Source organism: Labrus mixtus, chromosome 24, assembly GCF_963584025.1.
Source record: "Labrus mixtus chromosome 24, fLabMix1.1, whole genome shotgun sequence".
Lineage (NCBI taxonomy): Eukaryota > Metazoa > Chordata > Actinopteri > Labriformes > Labridae > Labrus > Labrus mixtus.
In genome coordinates, this window is record NC_083635.1 from 8,691,525 (window position 1) to 8,702,139 (window position 10,615).

Below are 10,615 nucleotides of genomic sequence, written 5' to 3' on the forward strand. Positions count from 1 at the left end.
TCTTGATTTGTGTGGTTTGAACAGCTCATGAGTTCGAATGTTTTTATATGAAATTACTCAATCAGTAATAATACAGACACATTTGCATATGAGGCTTTTAACATGGAGCCAAACGTGTCTAATATATAAGGGGAGATCTCGAGCTAGTTATACAAACTCAGGGTACAGGAGAAAGGAAGTTGTAAAGATTTTATACAGACTGTGGTGCTCGCCTACAAGTCAATCAATCAATCAATCAATCAATCAATCAATCAATTAATCAATTAATTAGCCCCACCAATGAGCTCAGGATCGCCCATGAGACAAAGTGGTTATGAATTTACACATACATGAAGATTTACATGTAGCGACATGCAGTAATATGATGAATGCAGAGAGAGAGAGAGAGAGAGTGAGCGTGAGAGAGAGAGAGAGAGAAAGAGAGAGAGAAAGAAAGAGAGAGAGAGAGAGAGAGAGAGAGAGAGAGAGGCTCAAGGTGTCAAAGAGGAGAGGTTTTTAAGTGCTGCCCTCCCTGCACAAAAGCTGCCCTGCATGCCTGACAAATACAACCAAACACTTTCAGACTTAGAGGAGGCAGTAGCACAGTCCATAGGGCCCTGGGTTAGGAAGTGGAAGGTTGCAGGTTCAAGACTGCATGTGGACCATGATTTATAAAAAATATATATATATATATAATGACGAAAAAGACAGACTAGCTGTTAAACAACAAAAATGTTATCTCAATACATTTAATTGAATAGTGATGCACATATTTTCTGAAATACTGGAAACAAGTCAGCTCTAAGTCAAATGCACATGTGCCACATGTCAGTCAGTTGAGGTGATCCGGGCCTTGAACGCCCCCATGAGGATCTGAGAGGGAGAGGGAAGCCTGGATTGACTGACTGCGCTTGCTGCCACCGGGAAACCGACTTCGGATGAGCGGAAGAGGATGGCTGGATGGATGAAAAAATAAATATAAAGATGAAATTCTCCTTGAATAAAAAAAAAAAAAATACAATCAAAAACCCTTTCCTGAACAACAAATACATACACAGAGGGAGAGAGTCAGAGAATAATATATTATATTATATAATATATTTTTTAACTTTATTGATATAAAACTATATTGTCATATCCCCACATTACCCAGCCATCGTCCCGCCTGTGACAAAATAGTAAAATTTGCATATTGGGCGCGTGTTCTACACATGCTGCGACATGAACCAATCAGGTCAAAGTCTATAAAGATAAACCACGCCCACCCACCCGCGCTTCAGCATCAGCGTTGTAACAGGCTTGAGGAGGCAGTAGTTAAGTTTCCCTCGCTTTACATCGAGAAGAGTAACAATTTCACGGGTTTTTTTATAGTGCTAAGTTATATTTCAGCAAGTTTGTGACTTTGCAGTGAATGTTCGTTATTTGTTCACTGCACTGAGCCTCTTTCCACCGAGTTTACCTTACTATCGTGGGTAAAGTTATTGTCGGGTACCCCGTGGGGTTTAAAGTTCAGCTAACAGTAGCAGGTAGTTAGCTTTACATCTTCACCGACAACTTTTTGTCACAATGGCAGCTTTGTGCCACCCACGACGTGCCTTGGTGGAAATACCTGCTCCACAGCCGAAAATTGCCGGTAGGTAAAACCTCCAACTTTTGAGTTTCGAGGGTGGAAAGTTGACCTCTTTGTGCAGGAGGCGCCACTTTGCTATCATGCTAACGTTATCACAAACGCGCGCCCTGAGGGTTAACAAGCCATGCAATGTTCACATTACCTTTAACACTACTTAACATTAAGGATAACAACAGTTTAAGTTGGATTAAATGGTAAAACTCGCGTCACATTAGACTTAAAAGTCGCTGTGTGCATGGAGGGAAAACAACCGGAATATTGCCGTGAGCGAAAAGTGTCGTAAAAAAGACTAACTCAATGTTTTTTTTTTTACGTTAATTTAACCCCCTTTTTTTTTTGTTGTACAGCTCGAATGAGGAGATCTTACCTGGAGATTTTAGGTGCTCGTTTGGCTCCATCGTCCCCACTGCCAAGAGGGAGACATGCACCTTCAAACACAAGGCGTTCACAATCATGTAAGTAGAAAAGTCACATCATTATCAAATAAGTAACACTAACACGTGGTGCCATTTTATTTTTTTAATTAAGTACAACAGGAAAACAGGAAATAGGTGACCCACGTTTTCTAGTTGAGGAAAAGAGACTCCAAAAAACACCCTGGAAAATGTTGTACTATCTTCCAACTTCATTTATTCTGGGATAAATTATGTGAAGGATCAAATCAAACAGTGAAGGTAGTTTGTGGCTACGTGCATGTGTCTCCTCACAGTGTCACCTACAGGCTGGATGACCCGCAAGGTAACCTTACATTTGTGGTTGAAACGTCAAACAATGTAAGAAAAATCCAGCTCCAACCAAGTCTGTGTTTTCATGCTGTCTTGTGTTCAGGCTGAATTGGATACTTAAATTCACTAGAGGAAAAAATGTGGTTAAAAAGTGATTATTGTAACATATTACTTGACCCAGTTGCTAGGTAGGACACATTTTAATTAGTTAATCCAAAAAACATCATAGAATCTAGTCAGACATTGGATGTATCCAAATTGCCAAGTACCTACTCAATCCTACAGTAGGCAGTACGTACTATCCGTGCTGTATACTGTTAGTATCTACTATTCAGTAGGCAGATATTTGTTCCTACTTCATCTGATTCATTCAGTATGGAAGTGACGTCATTTACGTTTCCCGAACCGGCTGCATTCACCCGTTTTTTTTGGTTTAGCTTTATTCAAGAAGAGAAATGCGCATATGCAGTCAGGTAAACAAAAAAGAATATCACAATGTAAAAGATTAAATAACTAAATAACATACAGTATACTGAGGTGGACCCAAAAAATGCATACTGAATGACCACTAAAGTTCAGTATACTGAAACTCCATACTGAATATTACGTCCTGCATACTGAACTGTGACTATTCGGAAAGGGCTCGAGTCTCTGTGTTTTCATGCTGTCTAGTGTTCAGGCTGAATTGGATACTTAAATTCACAAGAGGAAAAAAATATGGTTAAAAAGTGATTATTGTAACATTATTTGACCCAGTTGCTAGGTAGGACACACTTTAATTAGTTAATCCAAAAAAAACATCATAGAATCTAGTCAGACATTGTGTAATTATGAAAACGGGGGAATTAGCACCTGTGTGATAACTTGTAAGATGCCCTTTAAAAAGTATGTAGCATACAAGATGTTTGAGGTGAACATGCTTACCTGTGCAGCAGCAGCAGCTTCTTCAAATGGTGATGGTCAGCATCAGCAGGTGACAAGTCTTGATTAGTGATTGGCTGCACCTGTGGAGGTAGAAACATGTAGAGAGACTCAACATGCATGTCTCTCTTTGTTCTGAAAACTTAATTGAGTGCAGCAGACAAAACACAAGTAGAATGTACTTAAAATCTTTAGTTCACTTAACAAATAAACTTTATTTAATGTGTAACTTTATTATCCTTTCTTTATTTAATTATATGCATTTCAATTTTTAGTTCAAATACATTGAAATTTGCTCTAGAGTAACTTTCATCTTTACTGGAATCTAGTCCTAACTTTTAGGAGAGATTCTTAGAAAATGTCAGTAGGAGCAGAACAGACAACAAATATTCACCTGTGACTTTTTTCAGTACAAAGTGAGACATGCATGTTGAGTTTTTCTACCTGGGCTCACCTCCACAGGTGCATCCAATCACTAATTAAGCCTCTTCACCTGCTGATGTAACTCTCAGCAGGTGAAGAGGCTGCTGCACAGGTGAGCTTCTGATTTCAAACATCTTGTTTGCTACATACTTTCAAAGTATGTCTTACAAATTATCACACATAATTACACAATGTCTGACTTTTTTCTCATTAATTATTTTTTTTAGATTAACTGAACACAGCTTTTGAAGAACTGTGTCTTACCTAGCAACGGGGTCAACCCTGCCTCCTCACTAAGATCAAAGTTTCTCTCTCTTCCTCGCTCAGAGTTGCCCTGAAATTGTTCCTAAACAACTCCTCGGCCAAGTGAGGCGCTCCCTGAGAGGATCCTGATCTTAACCCCTTTTTGTTTTTCAGTGGACTTATCCATCGGTGGGATGTGGAGCGGGAGGTTGGAGGAGCAGTGCGAGAAGATGGATGAGCAGCATACGCCTCTCTCCCAGCAGCAGCTCGTGCAGCTAATCAGATCTCTCATCTTAGTCGAACAGGTAACCACTCTGGCAATTTCACATGACTCTGATACTCACAGCTTGAAAATAACACATGATCTGACTCGATGGCAAAAGATTGCACATAGTTGGACCGATGTTGCCACAGCGTTAGTTTTATAATGCAGACAAGACGTTAGCACTGCTCTGCTCGTCCTTTTATCAGTCCACCCCTCTTCTAGACAAAACCTGACATTTCTGTGTGACACCAGGTCGTCACGCTGTCGGGTGCTGGGGGAGAAAGTTCACATTCAGACTGCAATGAGCCATTTGAATTCAAACTGTGCAGGCTGTCTGAGGTAGTTTACCGTTTGCTCCAGCAGAGGGCGCCCTCAGCATAACTTTATCATTTCATGCACTCTTCACCTCAGTAAATGAAGAATCATGCTATGGTTAGCTAAAGCTGCAGCTCAAGCTTCTTGATGAGGAACTGAGCATGCTGGAGAGAAATGGGGAGTGCAAATATTGAATTAATTTTTCTCTCCTTTGGTGATGTAAGACTGTTGTCAAAGTGTTCAACTAAATACAATTTTCCACCTATTTAGCTTTCACTACACTGACAAAGAAAATCTAAACGTGATGTGTGTTTTTGACCCCCTAGAGCCAAGAGCCCCGGATCCTGGCAGCTGACCTGAAGTACCTCCAGGAAGACCTGCAACTAAAGAAAACAAATATCTACAGATCCATACCTTACTCACGGTTCGGCTCCAACAGGGACGCTCACTGCTACAGAAAGGCGTACCCACACCTGCTGGCGTTCAAAGTGAGTATCACAGGGTTGTAGCCCTTCAAAATAAAAGCTTCTGTCAGTTTTTTTTTTTTTTTGTGTTAAACTGAGTTTCATTGTGTCGTTCTCACCTCTTCCCTCCTTTTCCGGCCTCTCAGGTTTCCTGTCAGGAGTGGGGCCAGGTTCTCCTGAGGAACAAAGAGTGGGACGCCGTGATGGAGCACACCCTGATGGCGTGGCGCTACACCAGCGAGTTGCCGCAGTGGGATACGGCGAACCACAACGCCCTCCGGGAGCAGTGTTACGGCATCCTGGCGGCTCACAGCCTCACCGCACTCCAGCACTACAAACCTGAATCGAGCAGAGGACGAGAGCTGCTCAGGAGGTATGACTTCAGATTTACATAACGTTTAACATCTTTACATCTCAGGTTGAGTATGCAGTCTTAACCAGCAGATGGTCATCTCGACAACATCATGCTTCTTTTTTATCCTTTTCTTTTTTTAGTGGGGTGCAATTTATCGTCTTGTACTGTATACATAGTTTTGCCAGAGTCTGTATACATGACATGTTTCAGCAGTGTTTAAACTTCAGCACCAAACAAGTCTGCGAGTGTGTGAAACCTGGAGTGTTTCAGTGTTTACTGGAAGGCAAAGTGAAGTTGATTTTGGGTTCAGCAGTGAGGGCGAGAGGCCACATGTAGCCTACAACGGATCTGCAAAACTGATGAATGTGCGTGGGTTTGCGTGTGGGTGGAGAGATTTGGGCAACATGTATTTGTGAGTGTTCTAGTAATGTGAGGTAGCACAGCGAGCGCGGATATAAAACTGAGTGATAAAGAGACGCATGACAGTCCTACTGAGCTCCAGAGAGAGAGACGTCTCACACATGAATCCCAGTTGAGACCAGAGTGAAGCAGGTTACAAGCTTTATCGATTTTGATGATGGTGACAGTATGGCTGTGTGTGTGTAGTCTGTCACTGACTCTAATAACAGGACTTTACACTTTACTCTACCACACTCATCATTGTCCTGACTACACAGACACACACACACTGATGCAGCAGCAGTCAGGGATTGTGCGACATCCTCTACTTTTAGTCTCTATTTCTTTCCCTGCCATTTTCCCTTTTTTTTTTTTTTTTTAAACATCATTCACTCTTGACCTCCTTGAGTAAATGAAGACTGTAATGTAAAAAGCAGCGGGGGGTGGGCAGGCGATTCAGGAGATGCAAACTTGGTTTTGGTTTTGAGAATTTGTGTGTGTTCTGTATTTCTGTGTTTTGCCCTCTTGCACTTTTCTAAAAGCTCAAAGAGTGAACCAGATCCTGAGTAGTACACCATAAACTCCATGTTGTGCTTAATTTTGTGCTGCTCACTTATCGAGAACCTGTCGCATATGGAGTTAGATCAGTCTCAATATCCACAAATGCACACACATACATCTCATTCTATGTAAATGTAAAACAAATCCACAAATAAAAATACAAGATTCACAAATGTATTTCTGATTCACTCTCAAATATTTATAGTTTTGTATACATGTATGTGCAGATGTAACGCTAAAGTGATCATATTAAATCATACCCTTGAATCTACACTACTGTGATCGGCTGAATAGAAAGGAGACATCTGATAGGCTACAGACATTTCCCTGCTAAAACAAAAAGCATTTGTGACTCTAACCCCGGCAGGAGGGTCTCAAAAGTCCCACAAACAACTGCAGTGAGGTTCACAAATGACAAACCGTAACAATATCCAAATGTGTTTTTAAATACATGTATATCATATATTTGTGGATTTCTGTTACATATATACAAAACTATAAATATTTGTGTGAATCAGAAATACATTTGTGAATATTGAGACTTATCTAACTCCAAAGTCCCAAAAGCAAAAAAAGGTCAACAAAAGGTGAATCAAGCTACAGTGAGCCTTGCTTTGTGTGTGTGCTCACCTCAAATGTGTCGCGAAACTATTTGACTGGGCAGCAGAGTCAAAACAACAAATTTGCCGACTTAAAATATCCAGCTGATACAGTCCGACACGGGCATCCTACTGGAGTCCTGTCTGCAGCCCGTTGAATGTAAGTTCACTCACCTTTTAGTCCCCTGGGGTTCATGCACCTTCCCTGAGGATCTGGTCTGGGTTCTCTCCACTTCTCTGGCGTTCACGGTCGCTCTCACTTTGGGTGTGCACAAAGATCTTTTAGGTGCAGTGTGCTGATTACTCCTTTTTTTTTAAATATTTGAGCACACATTGAAATGACACGGTGGTCTGCACTCTGAGGTTGATTGTTCATACATGTGAGTAGCTCCTGATGATTCATGAACACCCGTAGGCGCTTTGTGTTTTTGCTGCACGATTACATTATCGAAGAGGTTTAATCATGAATATATTTTAAAAGCTTCCAAGTCCATCCTGTCTTAACTCCCTTTTTGTTTTTGTCTTCAGGTTAAAGACGGCTCAGGTGCACAGCCAATCCGTCGTGCCCTGTATCCAGGAGCTGCAAAGGATTATGGGATGTGCTGATGACTCTCCTGTGGACACAAAATAACACTTTTTCCAAACCCGCTGGTCTACTACACCACAGTGAAAACAAATGGGCGTCATGCATGAACTGCCTGAACGATATCTGTGTGGCACAAAGTCCAGAACATTTTGACAGTGTTTGAAAACCTGCCACTCTTTCCCTCCAAAGAAAAGGGCGGGGAAAAAAGTGACAGGTAATGAAATCTGCCGTCATCATAAGTCAAATCAAATCAAAAGCCTCCTGTTTATTACATTACATTCTCACACAACTTGAAAGTATTTATGAGGACTTTTTTTTTGGTTGAACTCTGCAGCTCAATGCTTCATATTATTACAAAATAAAAGCCTTTTTACAGGAACGTACACTGAGAAGATGTGGCATCGGCCCCAGAGCTGGGAACAAAATATCTATTTTTAGAACTTTATAGAAAACCTTTGGCATTGATGTAAATGTTTAAAGTATGAAATGGCTTTCTCCTCGCCTTCTATAAGGGTGTGTGTATATATGTCCTCGTTACCGTTCACAATACTTGAACCTTTGGATGTCTGTTTTTTATATGTACGTCTCTTGTCTTTGTCTCTGATTGCACTGTTTCTGCTTGTCCTGAAAACTTGAAGATTTTTGATAAAATAGATCCTTAATTTCAATAAAGTTGTTAATTTGTACTTGCAGACTCCATTGTCAAATCCTTAGTGGTTTTTTTTTTATCTCAAAATCCAGCATCAGTTTGTGCCTTCTAATTTCACAGCTGACATTAATTTCACTTCATTCAAACATTATTTGGTGCATGCACATTGAAGTGTAATTTACGGTAAATGACGACATCCTGCTGCAGAGCGAGCACTGACAGCGTTCCAATCACTTTTATCTCCATGTGGGATGAGTAAGAAGCAGCTTCAATTGATTGTTTAGTGTCTGAACAACAACAGCAGGTTACACAAACATTACCTGCAGAGGCCTAGTCCACACATGGGCTGTGTTTTTAGAAAACAGGTTTTTTTTCTGTGCCTTTTACACATGTCACTGAAAACGCACCTTTTGGGAAAACTCCGTCCAGTGTGTTGATTTTCCTTCTGATTGGCCACTGCAGTAACTAGCAGGATGAATCAATCAGTGTTGCGATCATTTCCCCCAATGTGTGAACTCTCCTCTTGCAGCTACCTTTTCATACCACTAGATGGAGCCCGAGTTGCATCATACCACCACAACCACTGGCTTCCACATTGAAGACGTTAATGCCCCTGTAGACACAGCTGTTGCCATGGCACTGTGTCGAGTGACTATTAAATAATTTTAAAATGCTATTTATGGTTGGTGTGATCAGTGGGAGGCGGACTTCTTGCTGTGCAATCTCCCAGTGATGTTACTTCATAATAATACTTGTTCATTGCCATATTTGGACATTGGACACAACTCAGAGGGGGGGTACATGTCACTCTGCAGTTCATCTTCCTCCACTGGCTCCCAGTCACTGCTCGCATTCAATTTAGAACCCTGTGAGGAAGTGGGTGTGGCCTAGGAGAAGCAAATTGTTGATTGTTTGCACCTGAGAGAGAGAGAGGGAGAGAGGATTGCTGCACAGCAGAGTGTTTGAAAAATGGAGGAGGAGGGTTCAGGCTGCTTTCAATGTTTCAATGAGATGATCGGGCAGTTTGGAAATTGTAACGCTGCAACCCCTCTCTGGAACTAAAACCTGGACAGGTGATATCATCTCTCTCTCTCGCTCTGTCGCCCTCTGGTGGTGGAACACTCTCCTTGCACCTTTAAGAAAAAACAAAAGGTTCTGCTCTTTCATGAACACCCACCACCTTAATGTGACTTAGGATGGTTTTGACGCTGATTAAAACGCTCTGTCCACGTTGTGCTTTGCGTCTGGTCACTTCCTGACGTTGTTTCCTCCTCTCTAGATCCTCGCTTGTGTTGTTCTTACTCTCTGATGTTTGTCACTTTGCATAAAAGCGTCTGCTGACGGAAGTGAATTGAAGTTTTCAGACCGTAACCATGGCAGAAAATGTTTGTGTGTCATCCAGAGGGGCTTCCTGAGATCCTCGGCAGTCCACCAAAACACTTCAACAAAAATCAGTAAGAGAGCGTTTGAAAGAGGACAGATTGTTGTAGCAGCACTTTTACTCATCTTGGCACTGGAGAAGAAAACCGCCCTCTGAGGACATCCGCTTGTAGATGTTTCTTTATTATAAAACGGTTGCAGAGATTTTTTGAAACAATCGATGCATTTCAGCTCCCCTGTGCCTTGGATGTTTTTTTATTGTTTAGTGTTAAGGTTTCCTTTTCTTTAGCGCCAAGATCAGAGAGCTGCAAAGACAGACCCCCCCCCTCCCTCCCCCTGTGTTTGGTTGGGTCTGCATAGCTCTTGGCCTTTCATAACGCTGTAGATATTATATTGTACTCTTCAATAGTGGTTCATATTAGCTGAGCTGTGGGCCATTTTAAAGATTTTAAGTCAAGACCACCACTGATAGGCTACTTTTCCACGTCATTACTGTGATTAGACGGAAATCACCCTTTCTAAAAAAAAATTAAAAAAAATTATTAACTTCAGTTCATTCATAATTTCATTTTTATTCCTTGGTTATGGACTCAACCTTCCCGGTGTTAAGACATGCCTGCTGCACAAACCATGATGATTTTTCACTGATATTTATGGTCGTGGTCTCGCCCTGCACTCTAGTCTTGGTCTTGGCCTTGGTCTTGACTTGGTCTCGATCCCTAAACGTCTTGGTCCTGGAGCTCTCTGGTCTTGGTCTTGGCCTTGGTCTTGACTTGGTCTCGATCCCTAAACGTCTTGGTCCTGGAGCACTCTGGTCTTGGTCTTGACTTGGTCTCGATCCCTAAACGTCTTGGTCCTGGAGCACTCTGGTCTTGGTCTTGACTTGGTTTCGATCCCTAAATGTTTTGGTCCTGGAGCACTCTGGTCTTGGTCTTGGCCTTGGTCTTGACTTGGTCTCGATCCCTAAACGTCTTGGTGCTGGAGCACTCTGGTCTTGGTCTTGACTTGGTCTCGATCCCTAAACATCTTGGTCCTGGAGCACTCTGGTCTTGGTCTTGACTTGGTCTCGATCCCTAAACGTCTTGGTCCTGGAGCACTCTGGTCTTGGTCTTGGTCTTAGT

At 41.8% G+C, this 10,615-nt stretch overlaps 1 protein-coding gene across 1 annotated transcript; it reads left to right on the top strand.

Annotated features, from left to right (window-relative positions):
• Positions 1–1,401: 1,401 nt before the first annotated feature.
• LOC132959648 (uncharacterized) lies at positions 1,402–8,151 on the top strand. Its single transcript, XM_061032822.1, has 6 exons — positions 1,402–1,612; positions 1,957–2,064; positions 4,096–4,226; positions 4,828–4,989; positions 5,112–5,338; positions 7,408–8,151. The coding sequence occupies exons 1-6, from the start codon at positions 1,546–1,548 to the stop codon at positions 7,508–7,510; spliced, it is 798 nt and encodes a 265-aa protein (XP_060888805.1). The 5' UTR covers positions 1,402–1,545; the 3' UTR covers positions 7,511–8,151.
• The last annotated feature ends 2,464 nt before the right edge of the window (positions 8,152–10,615 follow it).

Coding starts and splice junctions, on each gene's coding strand:
- LOC132959648 (XM_061032822.1), top strand. CDS start 1,546: ATGGCAGCTTTGTGCCACCCACGACGTGCCTTGGTGGAAATACCTGCT. Junction 1,613..1,956: donor TCCACAGCCGAAAATTGCCG/GTAGGTAAAACC, acceptor TTTGTTGTACAG/CTCGAATGAGGAGATCTTAC. Junction 5,339..7,407: donor GGACGAGAGCTGCTCAGGAG/GTATGACTTCAG, acceptor TTTTGTCTTCAG/GTTAAAGACGGCTCAGGTGC.